General features: G+C 36.0%; 5 protein-coding genes across 5 annotated transcripts; 3 read left to right on the top strand and 2 right to left on the bottom strand.

Moving 5' to 3' along the window:
• Window positions 1–4002: 4002 nt before the first annotated feature.
• Window positions 4003–9605, top strand: Oseg1 (intraflagellar transport protein Oseg1). The gene is made up of 16 exons (XM_011149565.3): window positions 4003–4202; window positions 4418–4527; window positions 4703–4823; window positions 4893–5103; window positions 5189–5262; window positions 5353–5623; window positions 5694–5855; window positions 5948–6245; window positions 6327–6697; window positions 6897–7289; window positions 7363–7777; window positions 7847–8073; window positions 8165–8552; window positions 8632–8801; window positions 9130–9291; window positions 9368–9605. The coding sequence occupies exons 1-16, from the start codon at window positions 4150–4152 to the stop codon at window positions 9452–9454; spliced, it is 3513 nt and encodes a 1170-aa protein (XP_011147867.1). The 5' UTR covers window positions 4003–4149; the 3' UTR covers window positions 9455–9605.
• A 187-nt stretch (window positions 9606–9792) lies between these two features.
• On the top strand, window positions 9793–11985 carry LOC105188223 (uncharacterized). The gene is given in 9 exon segments (XM_083287593.1): window positions 9793–10022; window positions 10107–10265; window positions 10328–10458; window positions 10499–10667; window positions 10868–10990; window positions 11063–11177; window positions 11179–11363; window positions 11531–11659; window positions 11876–11985. Coding segments are annotated over 9 exon segments (1296 nt in total). The 5' UTR covers window positions 9793–9847.
• Su(P) (prostaglandin E synthase Su(P)) lies at window positions 11928–13986 on the bottom strand. The gene is made up of 5 exons (XM_011149563.3): window positions 13696–13986; window positions 13541–13615; window positions 12937–13274; window positions 12747–12858; window positions 11928–12449 (listed from the first exon to the last, which is right to left on the bottom strand). The coding sequence occupies exons 1-5, from the start codon at window positions 13984–13986 to the stop codon at window positions 12087–12089; spliced, it is 1179 nt and encodes a 392-aa protein (XP_011147865.1). The 3' UTR covers window positions 11928–12086.
• A 485-nt stretch (window positions 13987–14471) lies between these two features.
• LOC112589302 (putative nuclease HARBI1) lies at window positions 14472–15919 on the top strand. The gene is made up of 4 exons (XM_025301933.1): window positions 14472–14516; window positions 14584–14719; window positions 14825–14990; window positions 15251–15919. The coding sequence occupies exons 3-4, from the start codon at window positions 14910–14912 to the stop codon at window positions 15632–15634; spliced, it is 465 nt and encodes a 154-aa protein (XP_025157718.1). The 5' UTR covers window positions 14472–14516; window positions 14584–14719; window positions 14825–14909; the 3' UTR covers window positions 15635–15919.
• Window positions 15920–16433: 514 nt separating this feature from the next.
• LOC112589305 (uncharacterized) lies at window positions 16434–18398 on the bottom strand. The gene is made up of 3 exons (XM_025301937.1): window positions 18263–18398; window positions 17368–17543; window positions 16434–17000 (listed from the first exon to the last, which is right to left on the bottom strand). Exons 2-3 carry the CDS (start codon window positions 17450–17452, stop codon window positions 16456–16458), a joined length of 630 nt encoding a protein of 209 aa, XP_025157722.1. The 5' UTR covers window positions 17453–17543; window positions 18263–18398; the 3' UTR covers window positions 16434–16455.
• Window positions 18399–20444: the final 2046 nt, after the last annotated feature.

Genomic DNA, 20444 nt, shown 5'->3' with positions numbered 1-20444 from the left:
TCGTCATTCGACAAAATGGAAGATTCTCGTGACGTTTTGGGTAATATTGCGTAAAAAAATATCACTAGCAAACTAGGTTAGATAACTAGGTACGTAATGGCCGCACAAAGTTGCTAGCATCGTATATCTCTGGTCGTTTTTACACTTGTTACATTTTGATTACACTTCTGCACTTTGTTAACTGCACCAGTGCAAGAAGTTTGTCGAAAAGAGGAAGCGAGGAGGGTAAGGCGACAGTTCCCCGAAAAGTGGAGGGGATAACGTTGGTACCAACGAAAATCTCTGCACGATATAACTTTAGTTTCTGTAGATTAGTTGAAGTAGTAAGTCTATTAATTTGCGTAAACCTTTTGACAGGAGTGCGCGCGTGTAAATAATACTGTACAACTATTATATATAAAAACATAAATATAAAATATATTGTAGTATTTCATTAAAATAAAATTAAGCAAAAATGACAAGTAAATGGAAACCTAAAATACGTAATAAGTGAGATAAATAAGTGAAAATATAAGTAATAAAATAATAAGTGAGCATACAAAGTGAACAAGAGAAAAAATAATAAATATTGTATTTATATAAGTTGTGTGTGTGTGTGTGTGTGTGTGTGTGTGTGTGTGTAATTTTGAAAGAGCGGAACGAAACGCATTAAAAATTGTTTTTCCTGGTGTTAAAGTAATTGGCTGCTTTTTTCATTATAGCCAGGTAATAAAAAATAACACATATAATAATAAACATGAAATGTACATCACTTTTCTTTATATTGCTTCCTTATTACAGGCGTTAGTACATAATGCAAAAAAGCATAGAATATTAAAGGACAAAAATAATAATGAAGAAATAGGATATGGTGTAATTAAATTATTAATATCTTTAGCTTTGTTGCCTGAACCTTAGAATAGAGGAAGGCTTCATTACAATTTCAACAATTATTTTTGCCAATATATTATTTTTGCAAATATATTAAGCCATTTCTTAATTATTATAAAAGAACATGGCTTAACGGTTGTAAACCCGAGTCGTTCTGTGTATATAAACAATTACATAAAACTAATAATATATCAGAGCGACATAACAGAGAACTCAAAGAAAAACTGAATAAACATTCTACAATCGTCGCATTTTTAGGTATTTGTACACAGTGTTACACTTATTTTCAGAATATTTGTAATGTTTTTATAATTAAGTATTGTTTACAGCAAACTTGGCAAACCATCAAAAAAATATACACAGTATTATCAATCACCCAGTATTTTGGTCAAGATCTGAGAATAATATTTTAAAGGAAAAAGAAGAAAAATTACAAAAAATTTGAAGCAAAATAAATAATAATACAAACATAGATATGTTATTAATTTTATACGAACTGTCAGAATTAATAGGAAGAGAAATAAATTTATAAACACGTTCTTAATTTTTTTATTCTTCTTTTAATTTTCCTTCTTGTTGCACAAACTTGCGATTATCTGACTTCTCATGGCTTATACATCTACTTATAATACATGACTTTTATTTTGCTACAGATATTTCTTTTAAAAACTGATCCTCAATTTTTGGAGAAACTATATATTTCTGTACCAGATCTCAAATCCTAATAACCATATTTGTAAAGGCAAGTATTGGCAACAAATCCTATTTGAAAGATAAAAGCTGAAAGATAAAAACATATGATTCAGTACACTCAACAAGATGGTAATAAACATCGAATATATCTATATAGAAAGCGTCGATAAAAAATAACAGTAAACATCAATTTTACAAACCTGCTCTCGTCAATCTGTCATGGCTTTGCTGGTGACGGATATTTGACATCAGAATGTAATTTCAACTTCTGTTTATAACTAGGACACAGTACCTTCAAAATTTGGCAACCTTATTCCACAGTAAATTATTCTCTGGATATCAACTTTCAGCGAGCATATGGATTGTTAGAAAATTGAAAAAAAAATTCAAAAGAAAGAATCGGTTCAACAACATGTACAATTATAAACAGCATGGACATAAATATTTTATCTTTTATCTTATGTAAATATAAACTACTTATCCGATATAATTGTTTATCCTTGATTTATATCTCTCTAGTTTCCTTGCTTACACTTCTCTCATCATGCATGAATTTCATTCCACAGATGACAATGATGGCAAATTGATCCAGGTACGAAGAACGATGCTATAACCGTCAGTGATGTTCATCAAGGCTTGGAATTTGGCAACCTTATTCCACGATAATTATTCTCTACTAACATTTTGCAAATGCGTACATAGCTAGGAAACTGGAACAAAAATTAAATCCAAGGGAAGAATCAATTTAACAACATCTACAATTATAAACAGCACATGAATATTTAATTTTTTATCTTATGTAAATATAAATTACTTATCTGACATATATTTGTTGATGACAATGAAGGTAAATTGATTCCAGTGCGAAGAACTATGCTTCAACAAGTAATATTTACTGTGACATGTCAAAACAGTGAAAAATTAAAATTATTTAATTACATATAATTATTGTTTATCTACTTACACACACACACACACACACATGCACACACACACACACACATACACACACACACACACACAATTTATGTAAATACAATATTTATTATTTTTGTCTCTTGTTCACTTTGTATGCTCACTTATTATTTTATTATTTATATTCTCACTTATTTATCTCACTTATTACGTATTTTAGGTTTCCATTTACTTGTCATTTTTACTTAATTTTATTTTAATGAAATACTATTGGGTTGGCAACTAAGTGATTGCGGATTTTAAATAAGAATGAAAATTCAAAATTTTAAATTTGCTTTTTAAAATTTTTTTCAATACATGTATGCGATACATTAAGCTTCTCTGCAATATCATGTGTTGTGCTATGACGATCTGAATCGATAATGGCCTTGATATGGGTCTCATCGACTTCAACTGGACGGCCAAATCGTTAAGCATTTTTCAATGAAAAATCACCAGAACGAAATCTGGCAAACCAATTTTGACACTGTCTTTCTTTCAAGGCTTCATTCCCATATACGGCACATAACTTCTTGTATGTTTGCGATGCGTTCTTGCCTTTTCGGAAATAATACAATTAAATATGTCTGAAGTGCACGTCTTGCTCTTCCATTTTTAAATTGGGATAAAAACAAAACTAAAGAACTAATCGATATAATTTTTGTATTAAATGAAAGGTAGAAGTCCAAACAATAAAAAAAATATAGGTTAGGTACTTTGAACACGTTAACGAAACAAAAGAAAGTGTAAAATCCATCTGTCGACAATATCCGCAATCACTTAGTTGCCAACCCAATACAATATATTTTATATTTACGTTTTTATATATAATAGTTGTACAGTATTATTTACATGCGCGCACACCTGTCAAAACGCAAACTAACAGACTTACTACTTCAACAGTGGTACTAATCTACAGAAACTAAAATTATATCGTGCAGAGATTTTCGTTGGTACCAACGTTATCCCCTCCACTTTACCTCTGGGTGCATCCAGAACCACGAATGCTCATTGTGAGCTCTTGTATCTGATTGGTGTATATTCTTAAATCTAAAAGAATATACCAATCAAATGTAAAAGCTCATTGAGCGCTCAGTGAGCATTCGTGGTTCTGGATGCATCCACTGAATGCACCTTATGTCGGACATTGGACATCGGAGTGGTTGCGTTCAGAAAACAAAGCGCTCACTGAGCGCTTAGTAACTATTGGTCCTTACTGTTAGATCCTTACTTTCAGACCAATAACGTTGACGAATTACTCAACCGTTGTGTAACCGTTGTTTTCTGAATGCAGCCATTGGCTGCATTCAGTAGACTCAACAGTTGGACAACATTACTAGATTTTCCACTGAATCTCGATCCTGATTGATAAATACTTCTGGGTCTATGAAGAATCTAAAAGAATGCTCCAATCACAGACAATAATCACTAAGCGCTCTCTGATCATTTTGTTCTACTGAACGCGGCCATTGTATTGCACCTATTTTCATTGTATTGTATCTTTTTAGAACGCACTATTTTACCCTTGACCGCCGTTTCCTTGGTAACCATATGGACACAAAACAAATCCGTGTATGGCACAAGATATTGTTACGTTAATCCAATAATAAACAATCTGTTGAATGTAACAGAATGAGAGCACATCCAGCATGGGTCGACAAGGTGCAAGACAAGTCAGATCAATGGTAAAGTTTTATGAAAAAATCGTTTATGGACGATTATAATTTATTGTGTGTTACAAATCAATCTGCAAATATTTGTATTTGTTGATTTCATATTTTACTATTTGCTTTACAATAATTTAGTAAATCTGCTTATACTAGAATAGATGCTATATATTCTTGATAGCAGTATTCATATTAATATACTTGACAAATACTATATGATAATATTATTTCAGTATATATGATCTTTGCTTTAATCCAGATGGTACACAGTTAGTTGTTGCATCTGGCAATCAGGTGCTTGTATATGAGACCAATGATGGTGCTTTGATTCAACCATTGAAAGGTAATTTTTCTTTTGTATATATTTAGTAGTTAATATGGAAATAAATTATGTAATGGTATAATCTAATATCTTTCATTTTCTCTTTAACTGGAACCAAAAATGTGGAAAATTATTGTAAATATTATATTTTTGAAATATATTTTAATTTTCTCCCTTTTCTCCCCATACTTTTCAGGTCATAAAGATACAGTGTATTGTGTATGTTATGCTAAGGATGGTAAAAAGTTTGCATCAGGAAGTGCAGACAAGAGTGTTATTATCTGGACTTCAAAGCTAGAAGGAATATTAAAATATTCGTAAGTTGTACATCTCTGATATATTTGATAGAAAAGCTTTTAATATTTTTTTTTTTTTACCTTGTTCAGACACAATGAGGCTGTACAGTCAATGCAGTTTAATCCTGTCTCACATCAGCTGCTCAGCTGTTCTCTCTCAGACATTGCCTTTTGGTCTGCGGAACAGAAAGCTGTGCAGAAGCTCAAATCTGGAGGGAGAGTCAATTGTTGTGCATGGACAAAAGATGGACAATACTTAGCTCTTGGTCTTGCAACTGGACATGTATCCATAAGAAACAAAGTACATTACTTATAAAGAGTATTTTCAATGTATTCTATTTTAGATATTTTTAATTAACACAATAAGACATCTGTAGTTTTTCTAGAATGGTGAAGAGAAAACAAAGATCGAACGACAGCTTGGAGTACCAATCTGGAGTTTGTCATGGAATCCTTTACGGTAATTAACAATGTAATACAGATGTAACTAATATTTATAAAATAATTAAATAAGAACGTTTTATGTGATGCCATTGATGATACCTTTTAGTGATGACTCTACAGACATCCTCTGCATCGCCGAGTGGAATGGAGTGATCTCATTTTACACTATTGGTGGAGAAGCTGTTAGAAAAGAAAGATCGCTCGGTTTCATACCGTTAAAAATCGTTCACTTCCCAGAAGGCCAATATCTTCTCGTTTGCGGCAGTAACAAACAATGCTTGTTGATGACGCATGATGGTATACAACTGGTTACTGTAGGTTGTAGCTTCTCGTCGTGGGTGTGGAGCTGCGCTATTCATCCGACTGCTTCGCACGTTGTGAGTCACAATGTGTTATTTATCATAGACTGCTTCTTACAATTCATTATATTCAGCATATATTTTATAGGCGCTCGGTTCTCAGGATGGTACGATAACATATTTGCAATTGTCCTGGAACGTTGTGCATGGCCTGTACGGGGACAGGTACGCCTATAGAGAGAACATGACCGACGTAATCATACAACATTTAATCACGAATCAAAAAGTTCGAATTAAATGTAAAGATCTGGTGCGTGTAACAATTCTCCAAGAAATGACGTTGATGTCTGGTATTGGTGTTTAAACGATTGCACAGCATTATTCATGCTATATAAATCTCAGGTATGTCGCATCGCAGTTTACCGAAACCGACTAGCTGTGCAATTACCGGAGCGTGTGATCATCTACGAACCATCCGGTACGAGCGACGGAATGCACTACAGGATACGAGAAAAACTCAACCAAATGTTGAACTGCAATCTGTTGGTTGTTACATCGAACAATCTAATTCTATGCCTGGAAAGGCGACTGCAGAGTCTCTCATTCACTGGGATAATAGAGAGAGAATGGATACTGGATGGACTCATCATGTACATCAAAGTGGCTGGCGGACCCGCCGGACAGGAATGCCTGATAACCGGTTGGTGAACTTCGAAGAATGTGTCGTTACGTTTCCAAGTTAACGCGTAAATGAATAAAACAAACGCAAATCCGACGTTAGGCTTGAAGACTGGCCACGTGATGAAAATATATCTAGATAATCCATTTCCCGCGCACGTGACGAAAATCGAGGACTCCGTGCGATGCCTGGACATCAGCTCCTTGAAAGAAAAGATGGCGGTGGTCAGCGAAGCTGGTATTCTCTCCGTGTTCGACCTGTGCACAGGCGAAAAATTGCAGGAATTCCAGAATGTCAATAGCGTGGCGTTTAACATCGCCTTCGAGGACATCATGTGCTTCGCGGGCAACAATTACCTCGCGATTAAAGTGGCGAATTTCTCCGAGTACAGGCAGAAGTTCTCCGGCTTCGTGGTGGGCCACAACGGCTCGAAGTTGTATTGCCTGAACGGCTCGTCCATCGTCACGTTGGAAGTAAGCAAACTGTCGTGGTTAAAGATTACATTCATATAAATATACTTATTATATTTTTATATAATAAAACACGAATATTAAATATAACAAAACATTAAATATAGGATGTCTGACGATAACATATAAAACCACGTAAGATTTTGAGTTAATAATTAATACTGGTACATTTTCGCCATTTATACGTTATACCAATTTGCAGGTGCCGCTGTCGTTGTTCATGTACCAATATCTGGACATCGGTTTGTACAATCACGCCTACGATATAGCGTGCTTAGGCGTGGCGGAATCGGACTGGCTCGCTTTGGGAACAGCATGTTTGGACAATTTGGAATTGAACATCGCATACTCGGCTTTCGCGCGAGTGAAGAAGCTGCGCTACATAGAGATCGTATCGGAGGTGGAGGAGAAGCTGAAGTCAGGTGAATGGGGACGAGAGGCTTGCATGGCCACCGCCGCTGCCGCCATGGGCAGACTTCGCGATGCAGCGAAGCTCTACCAGAAAGCTGGCTTGCAGCAGTACGCTTTGGATATGTATTCCGACTTGCGGATGTTCGACATTGCTCAGGAGTTTATAGCATCTGGCAATACGCAGGTTGCCTTCAAACGAACGCTTTAAGCTTCAACTCGGGCGAAACATGTAAAATCAAGTAGCTTTTTACCTTCAGGATCGCACAGTGTTGCTACGACGGCGGGCCGAGTGGGCGAAAAGCCTGGGCGAGCCGCGCGCTGCTGCCGAAATGTTCCTCTCCGCAGGTGACATCGACCGTGCCATCAGCATCATCGCAGAATACGGTTGGATCGACATGCTGATCAAAGTGGGTAGACAATTGGACAAGGCTGACCGCGACAACCTATCAATGATTGCTAAGAAACTGAAGCAACTGGGCGCCTCGCATGGCGCAGCTGAGATCTTCAGTCGGCTCGGAGATGATCCCGACGTCGCCGACGTGCTCGTGGACGCGCAGGCGTGGCCTGAGGCTTTCGAACTTGCGGAGAGGAATCCGAAGCTGAAATCGCGAGTATACGGACCATACGCGCGATGGTTAGCGGAGACTGGACGGTTCTCTGAAGCTCAAGAAGGTATTTCTCAACGTGACAATATGTATCGGTTTAGACGTTAATGTTTGCGTCTCTTGTTGCATTTGCTAGCGTTCCAAATGGCCGGACAACCGGAGGAATCCATAATGGTGCTCACAATGCTGGCTAACAACGCTGTCGTGGAGAAAAGATTCCGCGACGCCTCTTATTTCTACTGGCTATTGTCGCAGTTGAGTTTGAACTTAACGAAAAGCACAGACGAAATCAAAACGATGTTCCTCAACTACTCCGACAAAGCAGACATCTATTACGCATATCATGAAGTACACAAATATTTGGTACGACTATGGCGGCCGATATAACACACAGTATACTTTTTTCGGTATATGTTCTCTCGTTCGTTTTTTTCATCGAGTTGATCTATTTCAGGAAGAACCCTTCACATCGCTGATGCCGGAGGCATTATTTAACATCTCGAGATACTTATTGATGAAGACGCAGAGCATACGTCTGGAAGGTGTGTCAAAGCTGACGATAATGTATAGTCTAGTGAAGCAAGCTCGAATATTGGGAGCAAATAAGTTGATGATGCAGCTGCTGGATCAGCTGCGCGCGATGAGAATCCCTGCGAATCTCTTGGCGCAAGTAGAGACGTCCACGTTGGCCGCCAGGTCTTACTCGTATCGCGATCCGGAAGAATTGCTGCCACTGTGCTACAAATGTTCCACTTTCAATCCGTTGTTGCCGACAAACAACGTCTCCGGTAGTAATTGCACGCAGTGCGGCCTGAAGTTCCAACATTCTTTCGTCATGTTCGGTGAGTGATTTCAAGTGATCGCAATCCGTGCAATTTTGAGATTCTTCGTAAAACATTCGTAAAACTCCTGTATTTGTAGAAATCCTGCCGCTGGTTGAATTCGAACTGGAGGACAATATTACAGACGAGGAAGCAGAAAAACTGATAGAGGAGCCGTTACCGTCTGCCGATGATACTGCAATGACCGATCAATTCACCGTGACTTCTAACGAGGCCGACCTGTTCACTGTTCGCTTAATGAGATTCGAGGTATAATTAGCACAATGGAATCAACAATTGCACAAATTGTCTTCTTTCTAAAGACGAAAAATATTAAAAGAATCTTTCTAAAGACGACAAATATTAAAGAACTAATTAAGTAGGACATTTTATGTTAAAGGGAAATTGCAGGCCGACCGCAATTTTTGAAGGAAGAAAAATTGATGAATTTTTTGAAAAAAATCAAATTCAAAAACAAAGCAAAATTTTAAAAAAGAAAAACTTAGAAAAATATTTTCGTTTGATTGAATATCGATATAGTTCTTTCTAAGTAAATTATGTCTATCTCTATCAAAAAACGACTTCTTTTTTCCCGCAGGAGAAGGCCAACAACCCTACGATAACCGTGGGCAGGAGAGTGTTGAAAAGTATGGATCCATCCACTGTGATAATCATCAAATGGCCGAAGCCCTTCAAGACCAGATACTTTCGAAATCTCTTACCCGACCTTCAGGTCAGCCTGTGCAAGTGCTGCTTAAAGGTGAGTCGCGCGAACAACGTTGCTTAGTCAGAGCTTTACAGAATTTTAGTATATGTAACTTAGTGATACATTTCAGTTGTTTCACTCGGACGACTACGAATTAGCATTACTGCGACACGGACACTGTCCATTTTGTCGAACGGCAAGCACTCCGGCAGGTTGAAGCATCATGCGGGGAGTTCAGGAGTTCAAATTCCTTGTAGATCACGTGTACTTATATCGAATTGTTATAAATTCTATCGCTGTGTCTCGAACCACTATTATGCTTTTGTACAGCATTTTGTCGAGACGATAATAGATTAATTGCTTTTTCACATGAAGATTTTTATAATCGTATAAGACGCCTCTTTCTCCCTTTTTCCTCTCTCTTTTTACTTTCTCGATTCGTTACCCTCATTCACTGTATCATTCGTAGAAGAAGCGACTGCTCATCCCGCGCATAGCACGTAAGAATCGTACAGTTAAGCGGACAGCAAACTCGAGGTGTCAACCGCTCGCTAATTGCCACGATCGTTTGGCGTATACGTTCCGTTATCGGAACCCGTCGACGGCCAGAATGCAATTCTCCAAGTCAGTCACATCACCAGACATGATCAGCCTACTTTTAACCGGTTGCTTTGCTGTTGTGCCTCTCGTGAGCGTTCAGACTGCTGATTGGGGCCAGCCCCTGAAAGATGATGTTGTTTCGGAGACCAAAGCGCTCGACTTTCGCTCCAGTCAACAAGGAAGGTGTAAGCATCTCTGGATTTAATGAGATCTTCAGATGTTGACGAGTTGGTTTGAAAACGTTTTAAACGCCTTATATCTCTGTGTAGTCTTTCCTCTGTTCAGTGTCGTGCGTTTCGCCAACTCCCAGTGCTTATCGAGCGCTGAGAGTCGCCTGAACGGCACCTGCTTTACGAGGCGAGAATGCATGAATTTCGGAGGCATCCCCTCGGGATCATGCGCCAACGGACTGGGCATTTGTTGCGTATGTGAGTAGCATGAAACAAAGCGACATGTCATGAGAAAGTAAGACCCTGTTGTTTCGTGATAGTCCAGAGATCCTGCGGCTCCACCACCAACGTGAACAACACGTACTTTGTGAGCCCGAATTATCCCATCACTTATCGAGGGGGAGAACGCTGCACGATCACCGTCCAACGCTGCAATCCCCACATATGCCAGGTAAGATGCGCGAGAGACTTGAAGAGCGCGAGGACTTGAGAAGTCGAGTCCACTTCTCTATCTTTTACGTTTGCAGCTGCGGTTGGACTTTTTAGAAGCAACCCTCGCTCAGCCCAACGCCACTGGGTGGTGTGATTTCGACGTCCTCCTGGTGTCCGGAGGCTCGTCCACGGTGCCGAGAATATGCGGTGATAATACTAATCAACACGGTAAATAGGCCCATGTAAAATTCATGCGCAAATCCGCGCAGAGTTACACGTTAGTCACACGAAAGCTTAATTGGCGATTCTCAATCAGTTCTCTGTTAACAGCCAATTTTCCAACGGCAATTGATTCTATATGTGGTGTATATTAATTAGATTATATGTCGACTTATTCTCAATGACGTTAACAATCGCGATCGTTTCAGTGTATGTCGACTTCAACGGAGCGACTCCGATCATGATATCCGTCGACACCAACGCGGATTACGCATTCGATCGGCGATGGAACATACGGATTCAACAAATACCGTGCGATTCCGTCTGCAGAGGTGCGCGAATACCATCGTTATTAATTCGGAAAGTCCATACGAAACTGCGATAACTCCGTTTCTTCGTTTCAGCTCCAAACGGGTGTCTGCAGTATCACAAAACCGTCTCGGGTGTCGTAATGAGCTTCAACTTTGGCACAACGGAAAATGTTCGAGGTATGCGTCGATTGAACGTTACAGCAAATTCCGAACGACCGGTTTCACCGAGGAATCGTTTCAGCTCCTCAGATCGGGACGCGACAAATGGTAAATCATCGTTATGGCGTGTGTATCAGAATGGCTCTGGGTTATTGCAACATCGAGTGGTCGCAAGTGGACAGATTCTCCTTTTCCGTTTCTGGGGACACAGGATCCTTTGATCCGGACATAATAGGTAAAGATACGATGACGATCGTTGGCAATAATTCCTGGACTGCGATCTCGGTATTAAAGAGCAATTTTTCTGTAAGAGTTATAAATTTAGCGAATTACATATGCTATCGAATATAATCGTTGAATACTTCCTGATCCGCCTAGAGTGTTTAATTATTGCTTCAACAGGTACAGATTTGGTAGCGGAATCTGGCGATAGCTGCACGGAGGATTTCGTGATTATACCCGATCCGCGTGAAAACGGCGTGCCAACTAATACAGATAGGTTTTGTGGAAATGCATTCATCACTAAAACATGTGAGTTCACTCAAATGCGGTTTCGCTATTTTTATGGTTCGGACATTTTTTTCCTCGCAGTTCGAATTGCAGTTATCGAAAGAAGTTGATTGGATTAATTTTCGGAAGTCATGGACTGTCGTTTCGAACTGCATCGAGAAGTGAACAGATCGTATTGAAATCGAATATATAATTGTGCGTTAAGGCACTGATTTATATTGTATTTTTTATTTTTAGCGGATTTGAAACCATTTATACTCTACATCGTTACAAACGGCGACGAGATGCAGGACGCTCAAAATAAGGGCTTCAGACTCATGTTCCGTCAGCTACCTTGCGCGGTTTAAGTACGTGACACACGATACACATTATAAATTCTAGCAAGCGTATCGGTGCTTATAGTTTATTATGTAAATAAGTAACTCTATACACAGCACGACAAACGGCATTATCTGCGTAATTCCGCACTTCCAGCATGCGTATCAACTTGTTCTTTTACAGCATAATACCAGTTACCGATTTTCGTGTTTGCTAATAAGTCTTCAAAAGCGTCACAGCCTTCGATGCTTTTCAAGATACCATACACCGCCAAATCGGATAGATCAGGCTTATGACCGCCCATAAACGTGGTGCCCTTTTTGTTGATATTTTGCAACCAATAGTTCGCTTCGTCGTACAGTGACTGTCGTACGTCGTCTTTAAGACGATGTCTTTTCTTAAGTCTTTTTCCGATTATCCACATTGCTATTGCACCGACGTTCACTACCAGTATTCGTTCCCAAGTTGGAAAGTATTCCTCCCAATTTCCGAACTAGATCAAATAAATTTGGATTACATTTGTTGTCTTTTGTTAATTTCAATTATGCTGTTATATTATGTAATGTATAGTTTCAGATCTGTCAATTGAGTAAGAGAGAGAGAGAGAGAGAGAGAGAGAGAGAGAGAGAGAGAGAGAGAGAGAGAGAGAGAGAGAGAGAGAGAGAGAGAGAGAGAGAGAGGAGAGAGAGAGAGGAGAGAGAGAGAGGAGAGAGAGAGAGGGAGAGAGAGAGAGAGAGAGAGAGAGAGAGAGAGAGAGAGAGAGAGAGAGAGAGAGAAAGTCCACACTCACAACTGAAAACCATCTAAAAGTTTTGTAGGATTCATTGAGTGTCCTGTATACATTTGGTGAAAGTACATGTACAAAAACATCATCTGCCCATTTCCTCCACCTCCGTTCTTCGCTAGAAAAAATAAATAAAGAGATAATACAAAACTGTATAGATTTAGTTAGTTGTACCCATTAGTTGAAATTTACATACGTTGTTTTCTTTATTACTATTTTATTTGGAGTCTGGTCATTAAACATAAGAAAATACTTATTTATAATCTCAAATTTGAAGTTGCCTTCTTCATCATACATCCCTATGCTTGGATAAAATTTAGTCAGATCTTCAATTGTATGAGATCTATCTTGTAAATGAGATGCAACAAGTGATATTATCATAGAACTATCATTCAAAGCTCGATAGTCATCCTTCTCTTTAGTCAAAAGAATTGGAACCTTTTTATAAGAAGACCACCTAATTTCTTTACGAAATACTGGATTAACTTCTACAATATCATAAGATAATCCATAGTAATCCAAGAAAGTTCTGACCTATAAAATTTTAATTAGTTTTATATAGCAGTATGATGTAATAGTTAATTAATAAATTTATATATAAAACTTTATATATTTATGTATATGAGAAATATATATTTATATATAAAAGATAGTGTATTCAGTTATAAATTTCAAACATCTTTCAAATATTCCAATAGATAAATATCAATTCTGATATAATAAATTCAGTTTTGATCAAAATATTAAAATAATATAATTAAATTAATGCATAATGCAAATCGTAAATTCTTCTCAGTTACCTTAGAGCAAAAGGGGCATGTTTGGTATTGAAATAATGTAAATTTCAACCCAGGGATGTGTGTTGCCGATACAATCTGAAAGAGAAAGATATAGTTTCCTCAATACTCGTATAAGTATAATTAATAATTTTTCTTGATATAATTTACACAAGTACTTCTCTAGATGTTTTGATAGGCGGCATATACTTCAACAGCATCATTTCTCGCTCTGTTCCTTCCAAATTGATGTTTTTCTTATTTTTCTGGATGTTGTAATAAGCATAAATACCACCTATGACAGTACCGATGGATGTACCAACTATGACAGCTTTTGTTAAATTCATCAACTTCGGCTGTTGCACCATCGTGCGAAACGACCTCACAAGCCCACTTTCATGCATGTAATAATTTTTATTGAGAAAACTCGTCCTTTGCAGGAACCGAGTAAATTTACGCATAGTCGTCATTATCAGGTTAAGAACGGTACTATCACATCAAACGCACGTAGTACCACAATCTACTGAGCCCTCAATAAGAGCTCTTTCATCTGAATAACTTATATTTTAAGACAATATAAAAAGAATAATAGCGAATTCGATTGGAAGCACTAGTGCGCATCAGTACACACTGATAGCGTTTTTCATTGGGAAAATGAGTGCGCACTCAATGCGCACTAGTCGTGGACGATGTGTTTCATTGGGAATTTCAGTGCACATTAAAATCATGCGTCGTGTTTCATTGGAAAATGTAATGTCGAGTTTTTGCACTTTCGTGCACAAATTCGGCACGAGCTCGGAGAGATGGTGTCGGTTGAGTGCAAAACATGGCGGCGCAGAACAGAGATGTTTTGAATGAACAAACGTATGTGATAATTTCGGATTTCCTTTCATCTTCATCCAGCAGTGATGAAGATGAGTATTTTCTTCGAAATCCGAGGCGAATTGTTCCTAAAATGAAAAACTTTTTGCAAATAGTATATCAATATTCCGATCACGACGTAAGTTTATTGTTATAATTTAGCTTGTGAAAATAAAAGTAGAAAGTAATTTTTATTTTTGTTGTAGTTCAAATCCCAGTTTCGAGGGCAACAGCATATGATATTATAAATAATTTCGAAAATTCGACGTTCTATTCTGGTGATACAAGCCACGGAGGTATTAAACCGTCCTCTGCTGAATCACACGTTTTATCTTTTTTGTGGTAAGTTTTACATATACATGTATAGTTTTTAATTCATCCACTACTCATATTATATATATATATATATAATATTAAAAAGATTTCAAAAAATATTACTTTGTATAGGTTTGCAGGAAATAAAGTGTGCTTAAGAGATGTTGCACAAAGATTTGGAGTATGCGCTACAACGATTTTTCGACAAAATAAAAGAATGATGGATTTTCTATGCGATATAGCTAGAAACGTCATCAAATTTTCTGACAAAGAAAATACTGCAAACGAATTCCTTCAAGTATGTATATTTAATTAATGTATTTTAATGAAGCTAAAGCTAGCAGCCGATTCATAGCTGAATTATGAAAGCAGTAGTTTTTAATTATTATTTAATAAATGTCAATTTCTTGTTAATTAATTATTTAATGCTAAAAATTTTTCTATTATTCTTTAGTTCTAAACAGTGCTTATGCGAATTTGCTACTAGTTTCAGCTTTATTGTATTTTATGTATGTTTTTCTAATGAGTTATTTAATGTATATGTATATAAAATTGAAGATTGCAGGATTTCCGAAAGTTCTTGGCTGTATTGATGGGACTTTCATTAAAGTCCGAACGCCAGCCCACAAAATAAAATCGACATATGTAAATAGACATGACATCCCTTCGATAACATTGCAGGGCATATGTGATGCTCGAAAGAGATTTATAGATACATTTACAGGAATCCCGTCGAAAATTCACGATGCGCGCGTACTCAAATTATCAGATATATGCGACGAGTTGCTAGGAATATGTGAAGGCGGAAAATATCACATCCTAGGCGATGGAGCGTATCCAATAAGAAAATGGCTTATTATACCATTTAAAGACTACGGAAATCTGTCTGCAAAGGATAAACAATTTAATAAAATGCTGTCTGCGACTCGAGTATTGATCTAGAATGCGTTTGGACTGTTGAAAGGTCGTTTTCGACAATTAATCGAAGTAGATCTACATACTGTTGATAAAATATCAAAATTTATTACATCATGTTGCGTTTTGCATAACTTATGCATAGACAACAACGATAACTTTGATGTCGATATTGTTATAGAAAACAATGAAGATTATAATAATGAAGGCAAAGGTCAACAAGAAGCTCTATTACGAAGATTAGGGGAAGTAAAAAGAAACCAATTGATGAATGTACTTTTTCCATGAAATAAAAATCAATACAATATGAAATTATCAAACGTTTATTTGTCCTGTGGCAAATAAGTACATACTTTCCAATAAAAAACAAAACGTATAAAAACAAAGCATATTTTTTTTATAACACGTACATATTGATTATTTTTTCAAAATTCATATATTATATCTCTTATTTATTTCATAAACATGTAATTTTTTAACATACACGCTTTTTCAAAAAGTTTGATTGTAAAATTAAATAACACTGTTTTAAAATTAAATAACACAATAAGTTTACTTTATACTGGTTCATACTTAATAGTCTGAGCAGTACTATATCTTTCGTAAAGTGCGAAAATCAAAATATGCATACGCTAATATTAAAAACCAGTAATATTAAAAACAAAGACATACATTAGTAAACGTACAAAATTATAAGAGAAAAAAAAATAATTAAAATTATATATCACATCCAACGTTTTAGTTAGGAACTTTCATATTAACATATGGTTCAGGCTGATTTTACATTAGTCTTTCTTTGGTTTTTTTTAATACTTGCTTGTTTCTGTATCACCTTACTTTAGTTCCCGCTACTTTTGTTTGGCGAACAACTCCCGTATTAAATTCAACTTTTCTTGGTGACGTCTTTCTTTTGCCGCTTCTTTATTTTTCCAGTATTCCATCCTTTTATCAATATCACTTGGTTTCGATTTTTTTGTCTTCGGTGGTGAGCTATCAGTAGAATGTGTAGAGGCACTATCATTGCAGATTTCTTCCGACATTCTTGTATTCAATTTAGGATATTTAACGCTCCTTGCATTTCGCAACACCTCGGGCTCAATACTATCGTCCGAATGAGCAATTTTACGCAATTCTTCTTCGAATGGTACATCCTCTCTAGAGCTGCCTGATTTAGAGTTGTTCTCAACTGCTTTTTTTTTCCTTTTGAGAACGGTTTTATACCGATTTTCAACTTGAAGAGGAGTTTTTAATACGTCCAACATCGTCAGCATATCTTTTGAAATTTGCGCCCACATCAATTTTTTAGTTTTGAATTTTTTCATGGGACCAATATCCGACATATATGTTTCATATTTATCGAGAAGAAACGGTGTTCCTGAATTGCTCCAGTAATCTGAAAATCACGTTGTTTAATGATTAATACAATAGTCTACATTATAGCACCAGTAAACCTATTAGTAGGTATTACAATAATGTAAAAATTTTGTGAAGTCAAAGATTTTAAAAAATCTTTTATATTTTATATTACATTTTTCATATTATATTTATTTCATTTATATTATATTTATATATATTCTATTATACATATATATTGTATGTATTTTATTTGTTAATAATATATTTAGATTATATTTATTAACGTATCATTCTTCGTTTCGTATCGTATTAATTTTCTGCTCGAATATAACAAATACCATATTTTATAGTACATTATCATAGTGCTATGAATAGTCGTAAATGCTTTATTAAAACAGATTTACCGCTACTCTTCTTTCCTTTTTTATCGTACTCCTGCGATTGTGATTCATTCTGATCATACTCCTGTGATTCAAAGGATTCAAACATGAGTGCTTCATTTTCTTTATTATACTCCGATAGCTGATCTTCATTGCTGCGATTATCACCATGACTATTCGCGTGGAATATCAATTGTTCTCTGTAATACAAAATATATTGACATTTTACACTGCCATATACAGGGTGAGTAAGGATCCTCTGCAACAAACTTAGACAGATTGTTTGGAAAGTCATTCTGATTAAAAAATGTCATATGAACATAGATCCTATTCTTAATATTTACAGACCTCAAATGTTCGACAGAATTTGACAATCACTGCTACGATGGTGTAATAAAAGTAATCAGATTCAGAATAAACACTTTGAACAACTCCTGTAAACTGTCCGCAAGGATACTTGAAGAAATAAATGCATAATTCATTTCATAACTGTACATGTCACCTAAATTTTACAACTTCTGCAACTATGTAAATATTAAGAATAGGACCTGTGTTCATATAACATTTTTTACTTAGAATGACCTTCCAAACAAGTTGTCAAAGTTCGTTGCAGAGGTCCTCTGACTTACCCTTTATTTTTTTTTTTTTTTTTCTGTTGTGTACATTTGAATTCTGTAGAACTTTGATTCTTTGAAGAAATAATGAAAAACAAGATTGCTTGGAATTAATATATGTATGTAAGAAACTGAAGAGTTCCTGTTTACCCTAAAGTAAACTTACTTATTTTTTTAAAGTAAACTTGTAAAATAAAATGGTAATTATATTTTATAAAATAAACTTTGCTCTTAACTTCTTAATGTGCTTTTTCGGAAGATTTTGATAGCTTGCAATTAATACATCTCAAAAAAATTTTACTTACTCATCTTCAATCACTCGAGATATTTCTTCAATTTTCTGATTTTCGCTTCCATGTAGAACACACAATCCATTTTTAATCACAAGTTTTATATATTGTATGCTGTAGGTATCGTCATCTGAAATTAATTGACACAAGAATCAATAATATTCAGTTAATATTCTTTTTATGTATATATTTTTGAATATCAAATGAATTGTGTTTTACAAGCTTTACAAGGGGTTATATATGCATTCAAGTTTTTCGAGTAGACAATATCCAAAAACTATTATGTACATAAGTACATATGTCTTTGCCGACAATTTATTTATATTACGGAAATAACCTCAAAATCCAAAANGGCAATTGGCCGTCATTTCGCAGTGTTGATGTTTCAAGTCTAAGGTTATAATAATAGGTTATAGTATGGAGGTTATAACAACGTGTATGTTGCGTTGTCAGATCTGGACATGATGTTGGCGGCCAGCAGAACAAGAAAGTCGGATGAAGTGATACTGAGTAAAAGTGAAGAATGATATAATACGTTGATAAATGACAGTACAATGTACGATAATGATAAGAATGACGACATCCAACACGAAGGAAACAATATTAACTTCTTAGACAACGAATCTTCCGTTTTTGTCCGTAAACCGCGCATGGTAAAGATGCGGCAATCAATATAAGAATCTTAAAACCGAATCAAAACACGAAAGCAAGATAGTGATGCGACGTACATAATATTGTGTAGCGAACTATCATCACGATTTACTTACTATTATAACAGAAGACGTCAAACGTAGCCAATAACCTAACCAAAGAATACTCTGTTGCGATCGAGATCAGCGTCGACCTTCGGTTGTTTTCAATATGGTGGGGAGGCGTTTTTAGAAATAAAACGTGACAAAATGGCGGCTGCGCTCGCGTTTGTACGCGCGATTATGAGCGCCACCATGAACTATGAATATAATTAGATGAGAATATCGTTACAAAATTTTTGTATAACTAAGGCCGGTATTCATACAATGCTTTCTGATTCACTCATGATGCGCATGAAGCGACAGATAGTCCGTTCAATTTTATAGCGTTTTTCATTGGGAAAATGAGTGCGCACTCAATGCGCACTAGTCGTGGACGATGTGTTTCATTGGGAATTTCAGTGCACATTAAAATCATGCGTCGTGTTCATTGGAAAATGTAGTGTCGAGTTTTTGCACTTTCGTGCACAAAATTCGGCACGAGCTCGGAGAGATAGTGTCGGTTGAGTGCAAAACATGGCGGCGCAGAACAGAGATGTTTTGAATGAACAAACGTATGTGATAATTTCGGATTTCCTTTCATCTTCATCCAGCCAGTGATGAAAATGAGTATTTTCTTCGAAATCCGAAGGCGAATTGTTCCTAAAATGAAAAAACTTTTTGCAAAATAGTACATCAATATTCCGATCACGATCGTAAGTTATTGTTATAATTTAGCTTGTGAAAATTAAAAGTAGAAAGTAATTTTTATTTTGTTGTAGTCACAAATCCCAGTTTCGAGGGCAACAGCATATGATATTATAAATAATTTCGAAAATTCGACGTTCTATTCTGGTGATACAAGCCACGGAGGTATTAAACCGTCCTCTGCTGAATCACACGTTTTATCTTTTTTGTGGTAAGTTTTACATATACATGTATAGTTTTTAATTCATCCACCACTCATATTATATATATATATAATATAATATTAAAAGATTTCAAAAATATTATTTGTATAGGTTTGCAGGAAATAAAGTGTGCTTAAGAGATGTTGCACAAAGATTTGGAGTATGCGCTACAACGATTTTTCGACAAAATAAAAAAATGATGGATTTTCTATGCGATATAACTGGAAACGTCATCAAATTTTCTGACAAAGAAAATACTGCAAACGAATTCCTTCAAGTATGTATATTTAATTAATGTATTTTAATGAAGCTAAAGCTAGCAGCCGATTCATAGCTGAATTATGAAAGCAGTAGTTTTTTAATTATTATTTAATAAATGTCAATTTCTTGTTAATTAATTATTTAATGCTAAAAATTTTTCTATTATTCTTTAGTTCTAAACAGTGCTTATGTGAATTTGCTACTAGTTTCAGCTTTATTGTATTTTATGTATGTTTTTCTAATGAGTTATTTAATGTATATGTATATAAAATTGAAGATTGCAGGATTTCCGAAAGT

This window comes from Harpegnathos saltator, unplaced genomic scaffold, assembly GCF_003227715.2.
Source record: "Harpegnathos saltator strain DR-91 unplaced genomic scaffold, Hsal_v8.6 scaffold46, whole genome shotgun sequence".
Lineage (NCBI taxonomy): Eukaryota > Metazoa > Arthropoda > Insecta > Hymenoptera > Formicidae > Harpegnathos > Harpegnathos saltator.
The sequence above is the reverse complement of the archived record's forward strand: the minus strand, read 5'-3'. Positions and strand labels throughout refer to the sequence as shown.

Bases quoted from the DNA above. Each gene is read 5' to 3' on its own strand.
- Oseg1 (XM_011149565.3), top strand. From the start codon at position 4,150: ATGAGAGCACATCCAGCATGGGTCGACAAGGTGCAAGACAAGTCAGAT. The intron at 4,824-4,892 runs GTAAGTTGTACA...TACCTTGTTCAG, and splicing joins GAAGGAATATTAAAATATTC to ACACAATGAGGCTGTACAGT. The intron at 7,778-7,846 runs GTATTTCTCAAC...TGCATTTGCTAG, and splicing joins GTTCTCTGAAGCTCAAGAAG to CGTTCCAAATGGCCGGACAA.
- LOC112589302 (XM_025301933.1), top strand. From the start codon at position 14,910: ATGATGGATTTTCTATGCGATATAGCTAGAAACGTCATCAAATTTTCT. The intron at 14,991-15,250 runs GTATGTATATTT...ATAAAATTGAAG, and splicing joins CTGCAAACGAATTCCTTCAA to ATTGCAGGATTTCCGAAAGT.
- LOC112589305 (XM_025301937.1), bottom strand. From the start codon at position 17,452: ATGTTTGAATCCTTTGAATCACAGGAGTATGATCAGAATGAATCACAA. The intron at 17,001-17,367 runs GTAAATCTGTTT...CGTGATTTTCAG, and splicing joins AAAAGGAAAGAAGAGTAGCG to ATTACTGGAGCAATTCAGGA.